This window comes from Suncus etruscus, chromosome 11 (assembly GCF_024139225.1).
Source record: "Suncus etruscus isolate mSunEtr1 chromosome 11, mSunEtr1.pri.cur, whole genome shotgun sequence".
Taxonomy (NCBI): Eukaryota; Metazoa; Chordata; class Mammalia; order Eulipotyphla; family Soricidae; genus Suncus; species Suncus etruscus.
This window is the reverse complement of record NC_064858.1, coordinates 1,443,480-1,468,332: the sequence shown is the minus strand read 5'-3', so window position 1 is coordinate 1,468,332 and position 24,853 is coordinate 1,443,480. Positions and strand designations below refer to the sequence as shown.

Below are 24,853 nucleotides of genomic sequence, written 5' to 3'. Positions count from 1 at the left end.
CTGAGTACCTCAGTGTGTGTCCCCAAAACAAAATGAACAAAAATAATGAGCTGGAAACTCATCAGGAAACCAGAGACTTTTAGTGAGGGGGCTCCCACCAGTGCTTAGGGGTCTGGGGTCATTCTCAGCAGTATTGGCCCATCAGGCCTGAGGGAGTCCTTGGACCTGAGGAAGAAGTGTGGCTCAATGCCAGCAGTGTCTGGACCATCAGGGCTTGCCCCCAGTGGGGTTCAGGACTCTCTGGGGTGGGTGGCAGGCGTGGGGCGCTGAGGCTCATGTGGAGTCCAGTGCGTGCAAAGCAAATGTCTTAAGTCCTGGATTCTCTGTCCTCTGGTTCTGGTGAGACCTTTATTTTGGTCTTGTTTTGTTTTTTTATGCTTTTGTTCGTTTATTTGTTTTTTGGGTCACACTCAGCCACGCTCAGGAGTTCTTCCTGGCTCTGCCTTCAGAAATCGTTTCTGGCAGGCACGGGTATGGGATTCGAACCACTGTCCATCCTGGATCAGCTGCTTGTAAAGCAAATGCCTTACCTCTGCGCTATCTCTCTGGTCCCTGCTGGTGAGACCTTTAAAGAAGAAATGAGGAGCCTGAGTGAGAGAGCACAGCAGGGAGAGTGTTTGCCTTGCAGGGGGGTCTGATCCAGGGTTCTATCCCAGCATCCCATAGGGTCCCCTGAGTCCGCCCGGACCTCTAAGCACTGAGCCAGGAGTGAACACCAAACCCCAAAATCAAAACCAAAAATCTGCAGTAAACCTGAGTGCTCGAGAGCTGGCATTGGTCCTGGGCCTGGTTCGTTGGTCAGAGAGCTGAGGGTCTCAGAGGCGCTGCAAAAGGAGCAACTGGTATAGGGAGAGCGGTAGGCTCTGAGGGGAACAGAGGAAGGAAACTTAAAAAGGGAACAAACGGCGGTACTACGCAGCCTGAAGGAGGCCAGCACTCAGTCCCCGAGGCGGCAGACACCATCAGGCCTCTGCTGGGTGGTGCTGGGATCTGCCAGGCTGTGCCCAGCCATGCCCGGGACAGCGTGGCCCTGGGGACAGAACACAGGTCACTCACGCCGCACCATCTCCTGCCCTGCACATGATTCTCTGCGAAGAAATCGGGCTCCTCCCTCTGCAGCCTCCAGCTACCGATGTCTGAGCCCTCTTCCCAGCCTCGAGGAAAAGTGGGAAGCCTGGACGAGGGTGGGGCTCTGCGCCCCCAAGTCTGCACGCCACTTCTCCCCCCACTCCCCCGTCGTTCTCACGAGTCACGGGAACTTCCTGTTTATGTGCCCAGGGCTGAGGCAAACCCGGACCAGGTCCCTGGGAACCTCTGGGCCAGGCTGGCCCCCGCCCCCCCCCCCCCACGGCACCCCAACCTCAACCAGGCTGGGGCAGCTGTGGGCAGACGGGAAGGGAAACCCCTCCAGATGCTTCTAGAAAGCACAGGAGCTCCCCCCTCCACCCCCTCTCGTGAGCACAGATGTCCTGGAGGCACCAGCCCCCCACCCCAGCCTGTTGAGACACAGAACACACACACACACACACACACACACACACACACACACACACACACACACAGTCCCACGGCAGCAGGGAGAGGCCAAAACAGAGACACAGACAGACACAGAGACACAGAAAGACACAGGCACGCAGACACAAAGACATGTACTCAGACAGAAAATCAGACACAGAAACAGAGACAGACCGAAAGACAGATGCCGACCAGAGGCAGAGACACACAGACAGATAGGTATGCAGACACACCAACACAGAGACACACAAACAGAGACACACAGACAGACATATAGAGAGACATGCAGACTCTGATGGGGAGATACACACAGATCCCACTGCAGTCACATGCTCTCTCTCTCTCTCTCTCTCTCTCTCTCTCTCTCTCTCTCTCTCTCTCTCTCTCTCTCTCTCTCTCTCACACACACACACACACACACACACACACACACACACACACACACACACACCCAGGATGAGGTGTCGCTGTGGCTGTTTCCCAGCCGACGCCTCCCTTTCCCGCCTCCCTTCCCTTCGCCTGAATCTCCGTTCAGCCCCTTCCTGGAACTGCCTTGGGCTCAGACCTCGGCTCCCAAACTGAGCGGCTGGAGCCAGCAGAATCCCTTAAGCCCTGAGTCTTGAAGTGGGTCAAGGGTGTTGCTTGGATAGAGGAGCCGGGCCGGGTGGGCCCCACGGGGCTGGCAGCAGCGCTGACTCTGGGAGCCACCAAGGACCTTCTGGATGAATCCAGGGTCTCACTCACAAGATGCCTGTTCAAAAAGGGGGTCTCCCTGTAGCCTCTCCGTGGTGTGTGTGTGTGTGTGTGTGTGTGTGTGTGTGTGTGTGTGTGTGTGTGTGTGTGTGGACACGATCAGGCAGCTTCCCAGGGCAAATGGGGTATGTCTAGTTCCAGAGAACCCCAGATTAGCTCCTCACAGGGTCCTATAGCTTGCCGTACTGAGATCATGGCACAGCGGGGAGATCCCCAGCACCCTGTAGGTACAGCAAACACTGCTAGGAGTGAGCCCCGAGTGCAGAGCCTGGAGGAAGCCCTGAGCCCCCCAAATCAAAGTGGACCTCAGTTTCTCCCAGAGCCATTTCCCAGCAGGCTCCAGGTGTCACAGTTTAGCACAAGGTTGGGGGTGGGAGGGAGACTTGGGGTGCTGGACTGGGGACTCAGAATGTGGGTTTGGGGCAAGAGAGGGAACAGTGGAGAGGAGGGCATTTGCCTCACATGCTGCTGACTGAAGTTCCATCCCTGGCACCCTATTTATCCCTCAAACACTACCAAGAGCGAATCCTGAGCGCAGACTCAAGAATAAGCCCTGAGCACTGAGTGTGGACCCCTAAAGCCAAACTAGAACAAGAAGAATTGGGGCTTGGGGCTGCAGAGATGGTGTAAAGTCTGTGTGGCACCTTTACCGTCTATTCCCCCCCCCTCTCTTTCTCTCTCTCACTCTCTCTCCTCTGTGCCTAAATTAAACTAAACTCTGAAAAGTCCACTTTTCTGCCTTTGCTCAGGCAGTAGTGTTATTTTAGCTCGGTGAAACATCTTTAAATAGGACGGACCAGGAGGAGAAGCAGAGGAGGGTCAGTTAAGGAAATGCCCCCAGACCCATGTGCTCCCTCCTCTTGTGGGTGCTCTGAGGGAGTCAGGGAGGAGCACAGGTCAGCCCTCAAGGGGGGGGGGCTCTGAGGACAGAGCCAGGAGGTGGCTCAAGAACCAAAAAAAAAAAAAAAACAAAAAAACACGGGCACAAATAATAATGATAAAGACCACGTACAAGTCATAAGATTGTTATACAAAAAATGATAAGATCACTGAACTACTACTAGCAATAATAAAAGCTGCTTTACAAATAATAATAATAATAATAATAATAATAATATAAAAAACCCAGCTGTACAGTATCTGGAGAGATTGTCCAGCAGTTGGGGAGCTTGCCTTGCCTGTGACCGACCTGGGTTTGATCCCTGGCATCCCATACGATGCCTGGGCACCACCAGGGTTGCTCCGTGATCACAGAGCCTGGAGTCAGCCCAGAGCTCGCCCCACAGCCCCTACAAGGGGCTAAGCTCCAAATCCCTCTAGCGTCGGAAGTGGGAGAGGTTGGAGAGTTTGGCTCAGCCCCAGGGCCGTGCAGTCCTGGGGCATTGCCACTCTCCCCCCACCCCACGTCCTTCTGGAAGGTTCCGAAGGCAGATGGCACAGGGGCGACTTCCAGATGGTCCCTGGATGCAGCATCTCAGGAGGCAGAGAGCTGTGCACGGAGCTTTGGAGTCCTGCGAGAGAGGGTGGGTGAGTCTGCCGGCAGCGCCTGTTCTGGACGAAGGGACAGGAGGGTCCGAGGGAGGGAGGGAGGGAGGACCCTGTGGGGAGCAGGAAGGTCTGGGCAGTTCCTGTACCACCCCACTTCCCTGCCTGAGGATCTGGGCTCAGGCATGCCCATTTCCATCATCCTTGTCCTTGGCAAGGATGGGAGGGAGGTGTAAGCTGGGAACCATCCTCCTCCTTTGTGACCCTGAGTCCCTCAGCGGGGCAGCCCACGCCTGACCAGAGCTCAGTGTCCCCCATCCAGGCCTTCAGTGTCTCCTGCCTCTCACCTTCCTCAGTCCGGGAACAGCCTAGACCAGCGCTGGGTCACCCGGGGAGCCTAAGAGCTGAATTTCAATTCATTTTCAATCCTGGTACCTTGAGAAGCTTTTGACAGATATTTCTCAGGCCCATGTTCAGGGGATCACTCCTGAACTCTCTGTGCTCAGGAATTCTTGTCCTAGATTACTGTATTATCGGAGCAGCAGCCCAGCACCAGCCCTAAAAGGGGTCCCCCTCTTTAAAAAAGGCCTTAATCAACTATAATTGCAAGCTTGGGCTATAACCACCCCCACCCCCAATGAGGTTCCTAGTATGGAGAGTCGGTGGCAGTTGGATGAGGCACTTGGAGAAACCTCTGTTTTTTTTTTTTTGTATTTTTTTTTTATTTTTGGTGTTTGGGCCACACCCGGCGGTGCTCAGGGGTTACTCCTGGCTGTCTGCTCAGAAATAGCTCCTGGCAGGCACGGGGGACCATATGGGACACCGGGATTTGAACCAACCACCTTTGGTTTTGGATCGGCTGCTTGCAAGGCAAACACCGCTGTGCTATCTCTCCGGGCCCTTGGAGAAACCTCTGACCGAACTGTTTCTACTCCTGGCAAAGGCTCCCCCCCCCCCGCCCCCTGTTTCAACAGACCCCCATTCCGCTGTATCCTTTGCCTCCTGTACCCGTTCCTTTTACCTGACCCTCAACCTGACCTTCCCCTTCGTTAGAACCTAAGATTTAGAATGAACTGTGACCTAAATGTGGATGTTAAAATGTTAAATGTTAAATGTTAAAAATGTTAAATGTTAAAAATGTTAAAATGGATGCCTTTGCTTAGAAATAATATTAGAAATAACATTGCTTTGGCTTCTGCACTCTGCTTGCTTGAGGAAGTTAACTGCTGTAAACCTGGCTTTGAGCTTTGCTGGGAGCTGAAGTGCAGCCATGACTGGCTGCAATTTTGTTTTTGTTTTTTGTTTTTTGGGTCACACCCGGCGGTGCTCAGGGGTTCCTCCTGGCTCTGTGCTCAGAAGTTGCTCCTGGCAGGCTCAGGAGACCCTATGGGATGGCAGGATTTGAACGAAGGTCGGTCCCGTGTTGGCGACATTCGAGGCAAGCGCCTTAGTGCTGTGCTCTCTCTCTCTGGCCAGGCAGAGAGAGACAGGCTGCAGTTTTAAGGTAGAAAGACTAGAACCAGAGAACAGCCAGTTCCTGGAAGCAGGCCCTGGGGGTAAATGACAGCCAATACATCCTTATAAGGCTAAAGAGCAGCTGACAGACTAACTGACAGACGGCCAGATGACAACCATACCCTGGATCTGCAGCAAAGCACAGAGAGCCAGATAAAGCCACACCCGGGATCTGGCCTAGATACCCTTTTAATTTGCCATTTGAGCTGTTCTCGGGGTCTTCATTTCTTAGAAGTTGGACCGCAGCGTGCTGGAATCAATTCCCTTGCCTTTTCATTACTGTCCGTCTCCCTGGTGGTCTTTTGGGTGGATGGGTCTTTTGAGTTCCGGACCTAACACTCTGGTCCTAAACCCAGCTCTCTCTTTTCTTCCTCTTCCAGCATGGGGTTTGTCATAAAGTCCCTGACCTCTCTACTAAAAAAGGTTTGAAGGGTCAGAGCAATAGCACAGCAATAGGGCATTTGCCTTGCATGCAGCCAACACAGGACGGACCTTGGTTCGATTCCCAGCATTCCATAGAGTCCCCTGAGCTTGCCAGGAGTGACTTCTGATCGTAGAGTCTGGAGTAGCCCCTGACCACGGCTGGGTGTGCCCCACCCCCTTCCAAAAAAGAAAAAAGGTTTGAAGTATCTTGTCACAGAGGATGCTGGCCATCCAGCCCAGGTCTGCCATGTGCAAGGCAACGAATATTATTAAAAACAAAACAAAACAAAACAAAACAAAAACCCCAGGAACAAAGAAAACCCCAGATATATGGGGGTGGGATGTTGGAAAGCACACGTAGGAAGTGCAGCCTGCTTTTCTGAACTGTCAAATAAACTTTCCCACAATTTCCATCTACTGTTTGTTTACCTTACTTCATCACATAGTTGCAGACACTGCCTGTGACTTCATCTTATATCTTTTCTGTAGTCGCTTTATTAATTTGTCTTTAAGACCAGTACAACTTTTAAAATTCTTCACACAATAAGGGTCTCGGCCCTATTTTTCCATTTGTGCAAAATCAAAACAAAATCCCTAGCATAAAATAATATCCTTCAGAATTATGGATGGGTCACGAGGCTGAAGCTCAAGTGTTGGGTTGATGGATGGGTGGAGAAATAAAGCCCCTTAAACAAAGCTGGAAGCCAGGAGAGAAAGTTTCCCAGGCTGCAGGGGTGGTGGGTAGGTGTGTGTGGAGCCCAAAGAAGGACTCGCAACAGATGTGCAAATTAGTTGATTGTCATTCCCAGTGAAATTGTAATATTTTTATTTCCTGTTTCTTCCCATTTGTAGTTGCTCTAGGCCTGGGGGAGTCAGTGAATCTGCCCAGGAAGTTCCCTGCCTTTCTAAGAGTGACTGTAAAAGCAGAGTTGGGTGCAGGTTCCCAAGTTGGGGAGTGGGGGACCTGAGGCTGAAGGCTTGCCCAAGGGGGAGGGTTTTCTTGCCAATGAGGACTCCCAGGTCTGTCTGGAGGCAGCCAAGAGGGTGGTAAGGCAGGTGGAGCAGTCACAGGGTCTGTATTGCTACTTGCGGAGGACCTCTTAGGACAGACGGATGGACAGACACAATACACACATGTTGATTGTTGTTGTTGTTGTTGTTTTTGTTTTTTTGGGCCACACTGAGTGACCCTTGCTCAGAGGTTACTCCTGGCTCTGAGCTCATAAATCATCCTTGGCTTGGGGACAAGACGGGGACACGGGGGGATCGAACCGCAGTCAGTCCTAGGTTAGCACGTGCAAGGCAAACGCCCTAACACTTGCAGTACCGCTCCGGACTCCGGACCCGTTTGTTTTCGTTTTATCCTCAAAAAAGGTCAGAGGCACCATAAGGGGGTGGTTGGGTCAACGCTTCCAAATGTTAGGGGGTTCCGACAGGATTATTCTCTCTGCCATGCTTGGGAGACCCTTGAGCAGCATTTTTCAACCACTGTGGAATTGAAAAATTCCTATTTCATCCGTAACATGTGGCTTCGGCTCACAAATAAACCATTAGATTCTAACGATTTATTTAATTATAAAATAATTATAAAATAATTTCTTTGTGTTTATTTGATTCATATTCAAGAGAATTACTTTATATATAGTCAATATAGGCACAGAGGTAATTTTTTTAACTTTTTTTTTTTGGTTTTTGGGTTACACCCAGCAGTGTTCGGGGTTACTCCTGGCTCCACGCTCAGAAATTGCTCCTGGCAGGCTCAGGGGACCATACGGGACGCAAGGATTTCAACCAATGACCTTTTGGATGAAAGGCAAACACCTTACCTTCATGCTATCTCTCCGGCACCATTTTTAACATTTTCTAATGGTGTTGTGCCTCGTGATTTTTTTTTTTCATGAAAAAAGTGTGCCTTTACACAAAAAGGTTGAAAAACACTGCCTTAGAGAGTGGTTCCTGTGGATGGTCCGAACCCCAGACAGAGGGGTGTGGAGAGGTGTGTGTGTGTGTGTGTGTGTGTGTGTGTGTGTGTGTGTGTCCATGTCTTCAGCCCCTCCTAAAGGGAGGAAGTGCTGGCCCGGTTCCAAGTACTCTGCAAAAGGGAAAGGGAGTCGGGGGTTGAGGGGCTCCACAGTGACAGGGGAAGCTTCGGAGGGCCCCAGGGACCTTTCCATGTGGGGGACCTGAGCGCGTTCAAGAAGTCTACTCAGAATCTGGTTTCTGGGAGACGGCCCAGGAGATCTTTGGGAGAACTCCGGTCCCCAGGGCGAGCTGTCTCAGGGAGGAACCAAGGTAGGTGGTCCGGTTCACCCAGGGGGTGGTGGTGGTACATACCAGCGGTCTCTCTGGCAGTGTGGGAGCAGTGGGAGGCAGAAGTTTGGCGAATGAGGGGCTGGAGAGATAGCGCAGCGATCGGGTGTTTTTGCCTTCCATTCAGCCGATCCAGGACGGACGGTGGTTCGAAGTCCAACATCCCACACGGTTCCCGGAGCCTGCCAGGAGCGACTTCTGAGCGAAGAGCCAGGAGGAACCCCTGAACGCCGCAGGGTGTGACCTCCCCACCCCCAGAAAACATTGGGCATAGGTATACGTGGGGGGGAAACCAGGCCAGGGGCTGTGGGTTCTGGTGGGAGAAGTTCCCGAAGGAGAACCAATAAAAAACAACAGCAGGAAAACAAGAAAGCATGTCAAACACTCCCTTCTAAAACAAAGGGGCTGCAAATGTCTTTATTTCTCGTTTCCGAGGAACAAAAATATTCTAGCGATGGCTATGATCGAGGTTCCTTCCACGGGGAGGCCCGCCCGCCACCCCTTGGCACGGCGCAGCTCGGCGGGGACCGAAAGCCCCAGCCCGCTACCTGAGAGGTGTCAGTGGGGGGCTGTGGGTGTGGGATCAGGCACCAGAAAGGGGGTGCGGGAGCCAAGCCCGCCCACCATCGCCCACCGCACTGACCACGGAGCCGCCGGCCACTGGGCACCGCTGCGCGCGCGAAGGAAGAGTAGAAAAGACGCCCGGCCGGAGGATCGGGCACGGGGCGCTCCGGGGCCGGCGAGGCTTTGGGGGTCACGCAGGGCCCCTCTCACGGCCTCGCCCCACGGGCCTCTCGTCTCCGCCGCAGCTCCTCGCGGTAGCAATAGGAGCAGAAGTGCTCCGTCTCGGCGCGCCCGTAGAAGGCGCAGTTTTCCCGTTGGCACCGCCGTTGCGCGGGGCTGGGGCCACCCGTCTCCGATCCCCCCGACCCTCCAGACCCTCCAGGCCCCCCTCTCTCTCCTCCCCCCCTGGCGCACTCAGGGTTCGAGTCCGCGTCGGCAAACTCCAAGGCGTCGCCGCGCGCGGCGGTGCCCAGGCCGTGGCCGCGGGCGTGCGCCTTGCCCTTGGCCTCGACGGGGGTGCCCGCGGCGCGGGCCAGCGTCTCCACGGTGTTCACGGCTCGCAGGGCGGCGTGGGCGCGCGCGGGGCTGTAGCTCTGCGAGGCCAAGGAGCGGTTCTGCTGCGGGTACGTGGCGCAGGGGCGCAGGGCCCCGACGGCGGGCGGTGGCGGGGACCGCGCGCACCCCTCGTCCCGGAGGTGGATGACGCTCTGGCGGCCGGGCAGCGGCGGAGGGCTGCGGCCCGCGGCGCGCCGAGGGCCCAGGCTCGAGCTCGGGGAGGCCCCGCCGCCCCCAGCCACCGCGGCGGAAGAGGAGCCCCGCGCCGTGCGCCCCCCCGGGCTGGGGCGCTCCTTGAACTTGAGCACCAGCTGCGTGGGCTGCCCGGCCGTGGGCACCGTCCCGGAGGGCCCCGGCGGCCCCGGAGAGGCGTGCTCGGAACCCCCGGGCGCGGGCGCGGCGCGCTTGGCGCTCGAGGGCGCCCCGGGCGCGCTGGAGCCGGCGGTGGCACCGTTGGCGAGGGCGCCGGCCTCCCGGCGCCGCTGCTCCTGCTCGGCGCTGAAGCGCTCCTGGGCGCTGGTCAGGTAGAAGCCGATCATCTCCTCGTGGAACTGGTGGCGGTAGCTGGTGAGCAGCAGCCCCGCGAAGATGAACTTGCGCTCGCCCTGCATGGCCGCGCGCAGGATGTTGAGGCTCAGCTTCACGTCCGTGCTGTACTTCCAGGCGTCGGGCCTCGGCCTGTCCGCGGGCGACGCCTTGTCCGTGGGCGACGGCGTGGTCTTCTCCGACGGGGACGTGCCCGCCGACGCGCCCGAGCCGGACCCGGGTTCCTCCTTGCTGCCCTTGCGCGCTTTGGCCTTCTTGTCCTTGGCGCGCTCCGGCGCGTCTCCACCGCCGGCTCCAACGCCGCCGCCGCTACCGCAGGTGCCCTTGCCGTTGGCCGAGTTGGCGCGGCCCATCTTGCCGTGCACCAGCCCCCCCAGGCCTCCCATGTTCTTCTTGAGCTTGATGCCCAGCGTCTTGCTCAGGCTGCCCAGCTTGTTGGCCACCGAGTCGGCGCGTGTCTTGTCCCTGTCCCTGTCCCTGTCCTTGTCCTTGTCCTTGCGCGCCGGCTTCTCCTTGTCCTTGCTGTCCTTGGCGCCGTTCTTGCCGCCGCCCTGGTGCTGGCCGTTGGCGCTGCTGCACACTGAGTCGCGGTCCGAGTCCACCGAGTCGGCCAGCGACTGCACGTCCTCCCCCGCCGAGGCCGTCGGGGACTCCGGCTGTGCCAGGGGTGCCTGCGGGGAAGGAAGGAGACGCAAAGGTTTCGCATGCAGGCGTCCCCGAAGAAGCCTCTTGGCTGAGTTTTTCTGGGGGCAGGTGAACACTGAGGGGGAAAGACGGAGAGGACGAAGGGGAGAGGGAGGGAGCGAGGGAGAGAGAGGTGGGCAGAGAACTAGCTAGCTACCTCCCGGTTGCAGAGAAAGCTCAAAACACAGGAGGAAGGAAGAAGGGGGTCTCCATCATGGGCAGGACCCCCCCATCCCCAAGCACTGAACAGGGACTAAGCCAAAGAAAACCCCCCCCCCCCAACATGGGGCTGGAGCGGAGCGATAGCGCATCGGTAGGTAGGGTTTGCCTTGCACGCGGCTGATCTGGGACGGACCTCGGCTCAATCCTCAGCGTCCCATATGGTCCCCCAAGTCTGCCAGGAGCGATTTCTGAGTGCAGAGCCAGGAGGAATCCCTGAGCGTCACTGGGTGTGGCCCAGAAACCAAACCCAAAACCAATCCAAACCAAACCAAACCAAAACAAAAAATCAAAGAAACCCCCCAAACAGTCTTAGGGAATGATTCCTGGGATTGGATTCACTCTCCTAGGGGCCCCCAACCCCCAAATGACATCCTGACTTCAATGTAGGATTTGCACAGAATCCAGGATTTTTAACTACAGAAACCTGATACTAACAGTGACTGCAAGGGGAAATTTTATTTTTACTGGGACCACAGAGAATGAGTCGGGTTGGACAACCTAGTATGCCTGGAGCCCAGAGCTGGTCTTAACGCCAGAAAACTTCAGCGGTAAGGTCTCCTCGTATTTAGGCCAAAGCTTTTCCTTTTCATTTCCCCCATATTTTGCTGGGCCTATACAAACAACAACAATCACCACTCTAACACCATTTTTATTGTATTTCTGTAACTCTTATCCTTGGGGGGAAAAAAAAAGAAGAGCTTACTAAACCTTCAGCTAGAGCTTTAACGAGTTCATTGGTGATTCAATAATTTTCGAAAATATACTTGCTACTGAACTTTTTCTTATTTCCTTTCTCGTTCATCTCTTTAGTTTCCCTTCTATTTTTATTTGTTTTGCCGTGTGTGTGTGTGTGTGTGTGTGTGTGTGTGTGTGTGTGTGGTTTTTGGGTCACACCCGGCAGTGCTCAGGGTTTTTTCCTGGCTCCATGCTCAGAAATTGCTCCTGGCAGGCACGGGGGACCATATGGGAAGCCGGATTCAAACTGATGACCTTCTGCATGCAAGGCAAACACTTTACCTCCATGCTTTCTCTCCTGCCCCCTCCCTTCTATTTTTAAAATAACTTTGCCTTTGTTCTTCCTGAAATAAATGTATTATGACCAATTGTGTCAACTATGTAATGTATTTTCTTTAAATGAAAAAAATAAAAAGAAAAGGGGCTGGAGAGATAACATGGAGGCAAGGTGTTTGCCTTGCATGCAGGACGGTAGTTTGAATCCCAGTATCCCATATGGTTCCCAAGCCTGCCAAGAGCGATTTCTGATTTCTGAGTGTAGAGCCAGGAGTGATGCCTGAGCACTGCTGGGTGTGACCCAAAATCCAAACCAAAACAAACCAAAACAAAAAAACCCCAAACAATCGTAAGGAGTGATTCCTTGGATCGGATTCACTTTCCTAGGGGCCCCCAATCCTCAAATGACAATTTTTATATTAAAATAAAAGATTATGGGGCCGAAGAGAGAGCACGGAGGTAAGGCGTTTGCCTTTCATGCAGAAGGACGGTGGTTGGAATCCCGGCATCCCATATGGTACCCCAAGCCTGCCAGGAGCGATTTCTGAGCGTAGAGCCAAGAGTAACCCCTGAGTGCTGCCAGGTGTGACCCAAAAACAAAAAAGAAAAGAAAAAAAAAAGATTTAGGACCGGAGAAATAGCATGGAAGTAAGGCGTTTGCCTTTCATGCAGAAGGACGGTGGTTGGAATCCCGGCATCCCATATGGTCCCCCAGCCTGCCAGGGGCGATTCCTGAGCATAGAGCCAGGAGGAACCCCTGAGCGCTGCCAGTTGTGACCCAAAAACCAAAATAACAACAACAACAACAACAACGTTATATATGTATCGGGGCTGGGACGGTGGTGCCAGTGGTAAGGCATCAGTCTTGCCCGCACTAGCCTAGGACGGACTTCGGCTCGATCCCCCCCGCCCCCCCGCATTCCATATGGTCCTCCAAGCCAGGAGCGATTTCTGAGCGCAGAGCCAGGAATAACCCCTGAGCGTCACCAGGTGTGGCCTAAACCCCCCAAATATATATATATATACATATACATATACATATACAAAATATATATTAGAGAGAGTGGGAAAGAGAAGCAGAAGAGGGAGAGGGAGGGAGAGGAGGAAAGGGAGAGAAACAGGGAGAGAAAGATGGAGAGGGCGGGAGAGTGAGACAGAAGATAAATTTCTATCTATCTATCTGTCTGTCTGTCTGTCTGTCTGTCTGTCTGTCTGTCTGTCTGTCTGTCTATCTTCCCGGCTCTGCACTCGGGATCACTCCTTGGTGGGGCTTGGGGATTCTAGGACCCATTCCAGGATCGAACCCTCAGTCAAAAAATGGTCTCACTGTACTTTCTCTGGCTCTACGTCCCAATATTTGTAAACATTTAAAAGCAACTCTTGGGGTCCCCCGGTGTCCACAAACATCTCTGTATCTCAGCTAGTTGTGGGACCATTTTTTGGAGGGGTTTTTTGGATCCCATCCAGTGATCCAGGGGTTCCTCCCGGCTCTGCACTCAGAAATCGCTCCTGGCTGGGGGACGATATGGGACGCTGGGGGATCGAACCGAGTCCGTGCTGGGTCAGCCGCGGGCAAGACAAAAGTCCTATTGCCGCGCCAACGCCGGCCCCAAGTTGTGGGATCTTTTGCATACATTGGACGTGCGTGCGAGCTTCCCGATTCCCAGGCCCTCACAGGCGCAGACCGTAGTTTCTCTGGAATTCTGCGCCTCTCCTGTTCAGATCTGGGGTTCATAACGGGGTCGAACTTGCCTTGGGTTTGTTTTGGGACTAGGGCATGTTTATTCCTTCCTTTCTGGGAAGAAAAAAAAAATCTAAAACCAACCCAAATAAAACAGACCTCAAACTCTAAACAAGAATCCTAACACGGCCCCGCAGGCAGGCACGTGAGCCATGAGCAGCCGCTTATGGCCAAAAGGCCAGGCTGTGGGGTCCCCGTGGCCCACCGACCTCCTTGGCACCCCATGGGGGGCTCACCCGCGTCTCCGAGGGGATCCGTATCCAAGTCACGTTCATGTAGCTGTGCAGGAGGCTCAGCTTGGCTTCCAGGGACAGGATGAGGCTGGCGAGGGAACCAGAAAGGACCTTGGAAAGAGCATTTCCGTGCACTCCCCTGCGCGCTCGCAATTCTGCGCGCAGTTCTGTGCGCCCCGCTGGGAAATTGCGCACTCGCAATTCTGCGCGCCCCGGAGTCACCTCCCCAGGGCCTGTGGGGTGCAGGGGGCCCTTACTGCGCCAGCCTGGAGTGGTCCTTGTCGTCCTTCCCCCACTCCCAGTCCTTGCCGGGGTCCACGGCGAAGTGCAGCGGCAGTAACTTGTGCTCCGAGTCCGTCAGAGGGATCACGGCTGGGGGACAGACGCCAGACGCGGGGGGCTGGTGAGGTGACCCCCACGCGTGCAAGGCCCAGAGCGCACTGGCCTCCCAGTCCTGCGACGGACCAGGTGCCCGCAGGCCCGGTGGCCCCAGGAGGCAGAAACTCCCTGGATCCCCGATACCGGCCTGGAGCGAGATTGGCACTCGCCTTGCCTGACCCGGGTTTGAGCCCCAACCCGCCTCCGACAGGGTCCCACTTAAACCTCCGGGAGGAAGCCTGCACCAAACAGGGTGCGATCCAAAACCCAACAAGGGGCCGGGGCTGGAGTGGGGGAAGGCGTTGGTCTTGCACGAGCTGGACCTGGATTCGATCTCCGACATCCCCTACAAGCGCCACCAGGAAAGATTCCTGCGCGCAAAGCTAGAAGTCAGACCCGAGAGAAGATGGTGTACTCCCCCAGATCGGGCCAAATATAAATAATGCCTCCAAACAAAAAAGACCCCCATGGCCCCCCTAAAACGAAAATGAGGGGGCTGGAGAGATAGCATGGAGGTAGGCGTTTGCCTTAGGCGCAGAAGGACGGTGGTTCAAATCCCGGCATCCCATATGGTCCCCTGAGTCTGCCGGGAGCGATTTCTGAACGTAGAGCCAGGAGAAACCCCTGAGCGCTGCTGGGTGTGACCCAAAAACCAAACCAAAACAAAAAACCCAAAGACCCAAAAAGACGAGAATAAGATTTTGCCAATGACGGGCCCGGAGAGATAGCACAGTGGCGTTTGCCTTGCAAGTAGCCCATCCAGGACCAAAGGTGGTTGGTTCGAATCCCGGGGTCCCATAGGGTCCCCCGTGCCTGCCAGGAGCTATTTCTGAGCAGACAGCCGGGAGTGACCCCTGAGCACCGCCGGGTGTGGCCCAAAAACCAAAAAAAAAAAAAAAAAAAAAAGATTTTGCCAATGAAACCCAAACCTCCAACTCATTGCTAGTTCCTAAAAAGCTGACTTAGGCAAGGAAGGACTGGCCTTGCTCCAAGCATACTGGAGTATGCACCCCATATGGTCCCCTGGACCCACCAAGAGTGACCCCTGAGCACAGTCAGGAGCCGCCCCCCCCCCCCCACAGAGCTACAGGGTGTGGTCCCCAACAAAACCAAAAAGGTGGATGAAAGCTTCCCCAGCCTCCTAAATATATTGGGTTCACAGGGCTGGTTCCCCCCCCCCCCCCCAGCACAGGCTGGATCCTTGGCTGTGATGGGAGGCACCCCCAAATCCTGGCCCTTAGCAGCTGAGCTGAGGGGGGAGCGCAGCCCCCCCCCCCAGCAGAGGGTGGGTCTAGGGCTGGGTGTCTTTTCTCTACAGGAACCCCGCCCCGGCATCTCAAAATGTGGGGACACAAGCCCGAGTGATCTGGGGGTCATGGCCAGAGACTAAGAGGATCGCAGGAAGGGAACGAGGCCAGGAAGGGCTCAAGAGTGGGAAAAGGCTCAGAAACGGTTTTTTTAGCTTAAGATTCAGAATCAAGGGAGGGCGGCTCCCTCTGCTGGCAAGATGGAGAAGAGCAAGTATTTTTGGTTTGGTTTGGTGTTTTGCTTTTGGGTTACTCTGTGCTGGCTTGGGCAGTGCTCAGGGCGACCATAAGGGATGCCGGAGATCGATGGTTCCATTCTTTTCTTTTCACTTAAAAGTCTCATTTCCTTCCTCTCTTTGTAGGTGTGTGTGTGTGTGTGTGTGTGTGTGTGTGTGTGTGTGTGTGTGTGTGTGTGTGTGTGTGTGTGTGTGTAAGGGGGGTCCTGCACATGTGGCCCTGGTATCCACCAGGGTTTGCACAGTGGTGTGTGTGGGGCGAACCCCACTGGGGTTCTGGGAATCCCGCTTGTCCATGTGGGCGGCACCAGGTCCAACTCAGGCTATCACGTCTGAAAATGTGACTGAGTCCCTGCGTGGTTGGGGGCCGCTCGGTGGGAGTGTGGGGGCCTCAACCCATGCTCTGGCCCTACTGGCTGCCATTGACCCTTTTTTTTGGGGGGGGGGCCACACCAGCAGTGCTCCTTATGTGTTAGGTTACACCTTATTTTACCCAAAACAAAGACCATCCCTGCTTCCTTTGTATGTTTGTCTACATCTTGGATTTACCCCAAAATAGAGATTGTCTTTCTTGGAAACCTGGGCAGGACTGGCTCAGGAGAGCCTGGGCTATCTGCCCTTACTCTGTCCTTTCTGCCCCACCTAAGGGTGGTCTCTGAACTCAATAAAAAACAGTTCTGGAAGGCAGGTGGGTGGAGATATCAGGTATCTGCCAGACTCCACGTGTTTCATCCTCAGTGTGATCTGTATTTCATGTGTGACCTGATTCAGACTCTTCCACTTGGGGTTGGAGATACAGTCGTGGGGTGATTTCACACTCATGCTCACTCCTGGTTCTGTGCTCAGGGGTCACCCTTGTGGTCCTCAGGGACCCTATGGGGTGCCAGGATCGAACTTGAGCAGTCCTATACAAGGCCATTCTCTCCTTGGAATATGCATTTTTGCGTTTGCTTTTGGGCCACACCCAGTGGCAATGAAGTATTTAGGCAATCCTGGCTCTTGGCTCAGGAATCTCACCTGGCAGAGCTCAGGCAGACTCTGTGCGGTGCCTGCTGGGGCTCAAACCCAGGTCGTGGGTGCAAGACAAATGCCCTCTCCTCTGTGCTCTGGCTCCGGCCCCTCTTGGATTAAGGCGCCCCTTAAAGGCACCTCTGAGCATGCAGGCTCTGGGCACCAGCTCCCGGCCCCTCTGGGCCCCACACCTTGGCACCCACCTTGCTCTCGCTGCTGGTCCCTCTGCTCCATGGACACCAGGGCTGAGAAATGGGCTTGGTCATAGGCGAGAACCAGGGGCGAGCAGTGGCATCTGTTGGGGGGCACCTCCAAGGGCAGGTATATGCCCCCAAACGGGATGGGTGCGAATGCTGTGGGTACAAGGGGCATGAAGAAGGGTACAGAAGACTTCATCTGCCCCTAGTCCACCGGACTCTGAGTTCTGTGTGTGTCTGTGTGAAGGGGACACCCCGCCTGTCTCCTCCCGACTCTCCCTGGCCAAGCCCAGAGCACTGAACCTTTCCCCACATTCCGTCCATCTATCCATCCGTCCATCCCTCTGGGCCGCAGCTCACCTTCCCCGCCCGAGTCTCGAAGCATTGTGTCAGCCACCACCACGATGGGCCGACGGAGGATATGAGCTAGCACAAACACGTGGAACTCCTCCAGGCTTTCATACACCGGATCTTCTGCATTTTCCAAGCTGTGGGGAAGGAGGGACAGAGAGGGGGTGAAAGAGAGAGAGACAGAGAGAGATTGAGTGCTGTGGGGACAGGACACTGGATGGGTCCTGTCTCAGGCCACTGCCTCCCTCCCCAGGACCTGTGCTGCTATTGGGGCCCAGGTGTGGAGAATCTACTTCTACACCTGAGCTGTGGGGTCTCTCTCACTTTGGTCCATTAGGATGGGGCCAGCACAATGGACACACCAGACATGGTTGCTCGAAACCACCCGGAACCAGTGACCCAGGCTGTTTCTGGCCCTGGTTCCGGATCCCTGCACAGGAGACACGCCAACCTTGTAGCTGTTTCATTCCAGTATTTGGTGATTTTTCTTGGCAGCTGGGAGAAAGTTTCCTCCCGTGCCAGTCCCAGCGCTGTGCAGAGCCATGCAGGGACCAGGGCACTGAACCTGCCCGCAATTATTCTGATGCCCACACAGCTGCCACTGGCTACTTGCAGACACAGGGCCTGTGTCAAAGGCCTGGGCCCTCCCATCACCCCCACTGACTTGGCCAACACGTGCAGGTCTGGGTGTGTGTGCGGGGACCTCTTAGGCTCTGCTTTCTGGGAAGAATTTCCAGACAAAGGGTGGGGGAGGGCCCTCCTTCCTGAGGGCATCCCCTTTGCTGCTGCAGCCAGGCCCACTTCCTGTTGATCAGTGTGTCTGCAGGGGCCCTGGGGCAGGGAAAGTCACTACTGGAGCTGGCTGTCCACTGAGAAGTGGCTTCTAAGCAGGCCCATCCTGGCCAGTCTGTCTGGCCAGTCTGCTTCCAAGAATCAGAGTTCCTGGGCTGCCCAGTGGAAGAAACCCCAGTGGCCACAGGGTATCTGCCTGTCCCCCTCAACCAGTTGCAGATTCGAAGACTGGGTCATGAGGAGAGGAGAGAAGGGGAAGACTGTTTTTGCCCGTTCCCCACCATGAACATGCCAGAGCTGACCCGTTCCTTCTCCCACGTCCACGGCTGTAGTGATCTGGGACCATACACCTGGTGTGGTGCTGGCTGGGGTTGGCATTTTCTGAGTCTGGGCAGTCACAAAAATAGGGCTCATGGGCCAGAGAGATAGCATGGAGGTGGGCGTTTGCCTTGCATGCAGAAAATCGGTGGTTCGGGGCCGGGCGGTGGCGCTAGAGGTAAGGTGCCTGCCTTGCCTGCACTAGCCTAGGACGGACCATGGTTCGATCCCCCGGTGTCCCATATGGTCCCCCAAGCCAGGAGCAACTTCTGAGCGCATAGCCAGGAGTAACCCCTGAGCGTTACCGGGTGTGGCCCAAAAAAAAAAAAAAAAAAAAAAAAAGAAAATCGGTGGTTCAATTCCCGGCGTCCCATAGGGTCCCCCGAGCCTGCCAGGAGCGATTTCTGAGTGCAGAGCCAGGAGGAACCCCTGAGCGCTGCGGGGTGTGACCCAAAAACAACCCCCCCAAAAAACAAACAAACAAACAAACAAACAAACAAAAACCTCACATGTGTCCACCAGAGGGCGCAATTCCCAACTGTGATGCTCACATGTGTCCACCAGGGGGCGCAATTCCAAGCTGTCGTGCTTACACACTGTCACCAGAGGGCACACTTCGCCCTTGTGGTACTTGCTGGGGCTGCACCCCGACACCTGCCCCATTGCAAGTGGACATCCCTCAAGCACCCAGGGCTGCAGACTAAACATCTTCTGAGATCATGCTGGGCACACAATCCTGCTCTCAACCTGAATTTGTGTGGGCTGGCTGTGTGCGTTGGGGTGGAAGGTCCAGTCAGGAGGCCCTACCTGGGGAGGGTGTCTCCTGCCTTCTTTCCCTTAACACCCCCCAATCTCAACAACTCAGAGTGGCAGGAAGAGGAAGAAGTGAGAACTACAGATGAGCCATGGCCGGGAGTCTGGGTTCCTGGGGTGCTGCTCTGAGCCCTAGCCAGCAGGGCTAGGAACCTTCTGGAAAGATCCCTTATTTCGATCCCCTGTTCCCCAAGGCCAATACCAGGGATGCTTCACACACACAGCTTGTGTGAGGAGGCTCAGGACAATCCTGGATCAATCCTGTCCCCAAATGTCTTGGACCGGATGGACTTTGGCAGTGACCCATAGTCAGACCTCCAACCTGAGAGAGAGAGTTATGGGCACCTCTGCAGGGTTTGGGTGGGACCCAGAGTCTGAGCTCTGCGGGCCTGGCTAGGGGGCTCCTCAGGCTTTGGGGCGGCGATCCTTGAGAGCCCAACCCTCAGCCACCCATTCCTGCTTCCGGGTTCGCTGGAGACATTCCCTGGGGTGGTGGCATGAGGGCGACAGTTTCCTCCCTAGCTTCCAAAAAGGCCTGAAAAGCAGCCTGAAAATTCCAGACCCAAGTCCAAGGCTGGTCTGTAGCCCCTTTTTACCATCCACACAAGGATGTTTGATGTTGTTTGGGGCCACGCTTAGCAGTGCTCAGGGAGGACTCCTGGCTCTGTGCTCAGGTTCATTCCTGGTGGTACTCGAGGGAACTTAGGGGGTGCCAGGGATTGAACTGGGGTCAACCACGTGTCAGGCCAATGCCCTCTCTGCCGTGCTCTCTCCTGCCCTTTTCCATTTTGGGGGGTGTCCCCCCAAACAGTACTCAGGGGGCTCTCAGGGGCTCTTGTCAGCCTGGTTGGACATTTCAATGACCAGTGAGGAGATCCTGCTCCACCTGATGGTTTCAGGGACACCTTAGGATGTCCAAGGTGTGTGTGTGTGGGGTGGGGGCTGTGGGGATTCGACTCAGGACCTTGTGCCTGCAAGGCAGCCAAGTTCCCTCTGGGGACCCCCAAAGCCACCTGAGAGCCCCCGGTTTGAAGCCCCCTTTCCCCATTTGGTTCCCCAAACTGAGAAGCGGCACAGCTGGAAAATCCTGGCTGCAGGGGGATCATAGAGTGGGGACAGATAGGACAGTGTCTTGCTTGCAGCTGACACGGCTGCCAGGTTCGATCCCTGGCATCCTATAGGGTACCCTGAGCACTGTCAGGTGTGACCCAAAATCACAACAACAACAACAACAAAACACAAACAACCAAGCCAAAAAAACACCACCAAACCTCCAGAAACCCAAAAGAATTCAAAGCCAAACAAAACCCCAAACTTCTGAATTGAGTGTGGAAATCTACCCCCAAGACAGCCATGCCGGGGTATACGAAAGAAGGGGCACAGCACAGGGGAGCCCCACGCTCCTGCCTGCAAAGTGCCTGCCTGAAACTGGTCCAGCACCAGACAAGGTCTGGCTCCCCTCCAGTCCCTTAGAATTCACCCTCCAGAGGTGGGATTCTGGGGGTTTCCCTCCAGTTTGGGGGGATGTGCTTGCTTTCCTGGTCCCAGGACATGGGTCGTGGGGGTGTCTAGGGGGCACTTACCCGCCACCCGAGCCACCGTTCTTGCTGAAGTGTGTGCGGGGCTCGCTGGATGCCAGCTTGAGCAGCTCCGACCATTCCCGCTCCCACTCCTCTTCCGTATACACCAGTCCTGACTGGCGCAGAGGGACGTGGTGTCAGGGTACCCTTGGGGTCCCCACCAGCCCCGCACCCCCCTACACCACACATTGGGTCATAGACAGGTGCAGCCAAGTGCCAAGATCCAACTGCAGGGGTCTCCTGGGTCAGGGGCAGAAAGTTCCAGAACAATGATGCATGAGTCCAGTGGGGGGCAGCTGCAGCTCTGGGCAACCAGGAGAACAAGGAGGTGCTATGCAGGGGATGGTAGACTGGCCCTAGATGGAGCTTAGGGGCACCATGGACCCCTGACCGGGGGCCACCATGGATCCCTGGGAGGTGAGACTTTTCAAACAGGGACAGGAAATGTTGGGTGCCTTGGGCCGGGGTCCGAGCTCCTACCAAGTGCCCCGGGAGTGGGCCCAGAGTGCGGGCACTGAATGCCAGGTCTGGCCATGCTGCAGGCTGCACCGCTGGTACCAACCTCCTTATTCTGCTGCGTCTGCTGCCACCTCCAGCGGCGCTTCAGGGCCTCGCGCTCGGCTCCCGTCCGCATCATGCTGTAGAGGGCTTTGCGCAGGACCAGGTCCCTGTCGTGGAAGCCCCACATGCCTGCCAGGGTCGGAGCAGAGGGCAGCCGTGAGGCAGGGCCTGACCACAGAGACCCAGAGACAGCAGAGAGAGACACAGTTCGGTTCTCGGGCCGGCTAGTTCACCTCTGTCCGCTCTCGAACGCCCTGGGCCACTCCTGTCCTTACAGGGAGGAGCTGGGTGGAAGCACAGGAGGAGGGAGAAGGCGGGCTTGAAGGAACCGAGTGCTGGCAGGGCTGGTGCTGTGTGTGAGCTGGAGGGAGCCTGTGGGGGACGCTGGGGCATCAAGCCAGGTGGCGAGGAATCCTGCGGAGCCCCAGGCCTGCCACACCCGAGACAGCGTCATCTCCTGAGCAGACGTCAGGGGACAGAACAGTGGTCTTCTGGGTTCCGGGGAGGGCAGGGGGTCTGTTGGGTCAACCACTGTCCATTCCTTGTCCACCACTCATCCATCCATCCATCCATCCATCCATCCATCCATCCATCCATCCATCCATCCATCCATCCATCCATCTGTACATCCACTCATCAATTCATCCATTCACTCACTTGTCCATCCACCCATTAATCATCCATTCATTCACTTGTCCACTCATCCACCCATCCACCCATCCATCTACCCACCCACCCACCCACCCACCCACCCACCCACCCATCCATCCATCCATCCATCCATCCATCCATCCATCCATCCATCCATCCATCCATCCATCCATCCATCCATCTGTACATCCACTCATCAATTCATCCATTCACTCACTTGTCCATCCACCCATTAATCATCCATTCATTCACTTGTCCACTCATCCACCCATCCACCCATCCATCTACCCACCCACCCACCCACCCACCCATCCATCCATCCATCCATCCATCCATCCATCCATCCATCCATCCATCCATCCATCCATCCATCCATCCATCCATTTACTCATTCATTTGTCCATTCACACATTCATCCATCTACTCATTCAGTAATTAATTTACTTGTTCATCCACTCATCTACCCACTTTCTCATTTATTCATTCTCTACTCATTCACAAATCTATCCACCAGTTCACCCATTCATTCACTTAATTCAATCCTCCATTTATTTACTTGTTCATCTACTCATCCACTCACCCATCCATCTGGCTATTTGCTCATTTATTCATTCATCTATCTATGCACTCATTTGTTCACTCACCCCTCCATCCATCCACCCATTTGTTCATCCATTCATTAATTCATTCAATCATTTGTTCATGTACTTGTTCATCTACTTACCCAATCGCCCATATATCCATCCACTCACTCACTCATTCATCCTCCTATCCATCCATTCACTGTTCATCCATCCACCCATTCAATTATTAATCTAATTTCCACACAGTCGCTCACCCACCCATCCAGCCAGTTGCTCCTTCACTTATCCATTCACTTGCTCATCCACCCACTCCCCCACCCGCTCGTCCACGCATTCCTTCACTCCTCCATCTTCCCACCCACCACCTACTCATCTGTCCGACTAATTCACTCCCTTATCCATTCATACGTTGATCTACGTGAATCCCTTTCATTCCTCGGATTTCACCATTTCAGAGTGGCAGTGAGGGCAGCGAGGAAGGAAATAATCTGGGCAAATTCCACACAGCACTCAGGACAGGCAGGGGTAGGGGGGGAAACAAAATACTGTCTTGGGGGGGAGAGCAAGAGAGAGTAGAATGAGGGGAAGGGGCCAGCCGATGAGAAAGGGGGGTGGTCCAGGGAGTGCTTTGCAGGGCACCCACATCCTCCTCCTAAATAATTGACAAAAGAAAAGAGAGGCTGGAGTCGAACTCAGGACCTCTACACGTTGAAGGCTCGAGCAAACCATGGCCCAGTCCAGAAATGGGCCATGTCAGGGATCTGGGCTATCTGAGTTTGGAGTTTCAGTACCTGCCCCTACCGAGCTCTCCAGGGCACACACCAGCTCATTTCCTTTAAACACCCCCCCCCCTTTTGAGTGTTTTTTTGGCCACACCTAGCAGTGCTCAGGGCTGACTCCTGGCTCTGTGCTCAGGGCTGACTCCTGGTGGTACTCGGGGAACCCTATGGGATGCTGGGGACCAACCTGTTTGGCCGTGTGCAAGGCCAGTGCCCTCTGTCCCGTCCTGTTCTACACCCCTACTAACCTTTCACTCTTGGCTAGATGAGGGTGGAGCCAAGTGGCTCCAGGGCACACATGGCTCTACCCGAGGGGTCCCCGGAGATCGGGGTGAGACTCCTGAGCACTGCAGGCCACCGACCATCTGACTGTCCAGCAAGGCATGTCTGGGAGCTGTGCCGGCAGGAAATCACAGCTCTGTGGCTGGGGTGGGGCACCATCCCTGGGCCCTCCCCACAAGCTGATCCCCCATCTAGCTCTGCTGGGAGTAAACATGCGAGCACTGAAACTGGAGCAGAACCTATGTGCTGCTGGTGGAGCCCACGTAAGCAGCAGCCCCTTTCCTAGAAGAGCTCCCCAAACCTCCATCCTCCACCCTGTCCCTCTAAGCCCGCCATTTCCTCCCTGTGGCCCTGCCTGGAGTGTGAATCCAAGCCCATCTTCCCCAGGAAGGGCTCCAGGATTGCTCCCGGCCCCTGACCCCCAATCACCATCCTTGCCCTTGTGTTCAGGGTTCGGGCCTCCTTCCAGAACAACCGAGCTTTTCACTGGGTGTGCTGTGGCACCCCCCCCCCCAATCCTTCTGCTGGATTAGAAGAGGGGGGTCCTTCCCTGGATGTCCCTGCCCCCACCACACACACGAGGGTCTTACCCAGTGAGGCGGCATGCAAGAGGCAGTTCCCGTCACCCGTGGTGGCCAGAGGGAGGAGCCGCTTACAGCTGGTGCAGGCAGTCGACCACCAGTTCAGGCGCCCTGTGGAGGCAGAGGGAGGTGAGGGACTCCTGCCGCTCGGGCTTCACCTGAGGGAGGCTTTCTCAGGGGTCTCTGTTTTTTTCTTCTCCTTTCCTTGCTCTCTTCCATCCTACTTTCCCTCCCTCCCTCCCTCCCTCTTCTACCCTTCTTTCCTTCTATCTTCCTTTCTTCTTTCCATTTTCCTTCCCTCCCATTCCTTCCTCCCTTCTTTCCATTCCTTCCTCCCTCCATCCCTCCCATCCTTCCTCCAGGTGATACACAGGGCTTGCTCTTGGCTCTGCACTCAGGAATCACTCCTGGGGATGATCAGGTGCCCTAGGTACAGCTGGGTGTGACCCTAATGTCCTACACAACCTTTATGGGGTGTTAACCCCCAATTTAAGAGGGTTGAGCTTGGGGCCGGAGCAATAGCACAGCGGTAGGGCATTTGCCTTGCATGCGGTCAACCCAGAAGGGGCCCGGTTCGATTCCTGGCATCCCACATGGTCCCCCAGCCTGCCAGGGGTGATTTCTGAGCGTAGAGCCAGGAGTGGTCCCTGAGTGCCACCAGGTGTGGCCCCAGAAACGAATTAATCAATCAACCAATCAATAATAAAGTTTTTTTTTTTAAAGCTTACACATGGGTTAATAATTAAGTCTACCTGAATCCTACATCGGGCAATAAATCAATGTGACTTCCACAACAACAAAAACAACAATAATAACAACCACAACAAAATCCCATACAACATGAATTCTGGGGCCAGAGAGAAAGCACAGTGGGG

General features: G+C 55.3%; 2 protein-coding genes across 2 annotated transcripts in view; both read right to left on the bottom strand.

Annotated features, from left to right (window-relative positions):
* Positions 1–24,853, bottom strand: part of MAGEL2 (MAGE family member L2) — a 548,609-nt gene that overhangs the window by 20,454 nt on the left and 503,302 nt on the right. The window lies entirely within an intron of this gene.
* The window catches only part of OTUD7A (OTU deubiquitinase 7A), a 42,565-nt gene continuing 26,469 nt past the window's right edge, over positions 8,758–24,853 (bottom strand). The window contains exons 6-13 of the mRNA XM_049782668.1: positions 23,988–24,089; positions 21,103–21,230; positions 20,544–20,656; positions 17,047–17,174; positions 16,693–16,842; positions 13,815–13,929; positions 13,561–13,645; positions 8,758–10,337 (exon numbers count right to left, since the gene is read on the bottom strand). Coding sequence (XP_049638625.1) covers positions 8,772–10,337; positions 13,561–13,645; positions 13,815–13,929; positions 16,693–16,842; positions 17,047–17,174; positions 20,544–20,656; positions 21,103–21,230; positions 23,988–24,089 — 2,387 coding nt within the window. The 3' untranslated portion in view covers positions 8,758–8,771. The remainder of the gene's footprint in view (positions 10,338–13,560; positions 13,646–13,814; positions 13,930–16,692; positions 16,843–17,046; positions 17,175–20,543; positions 20,657–21,102; positions 21,231–23,987; positions 24,090–24,853) is intronic.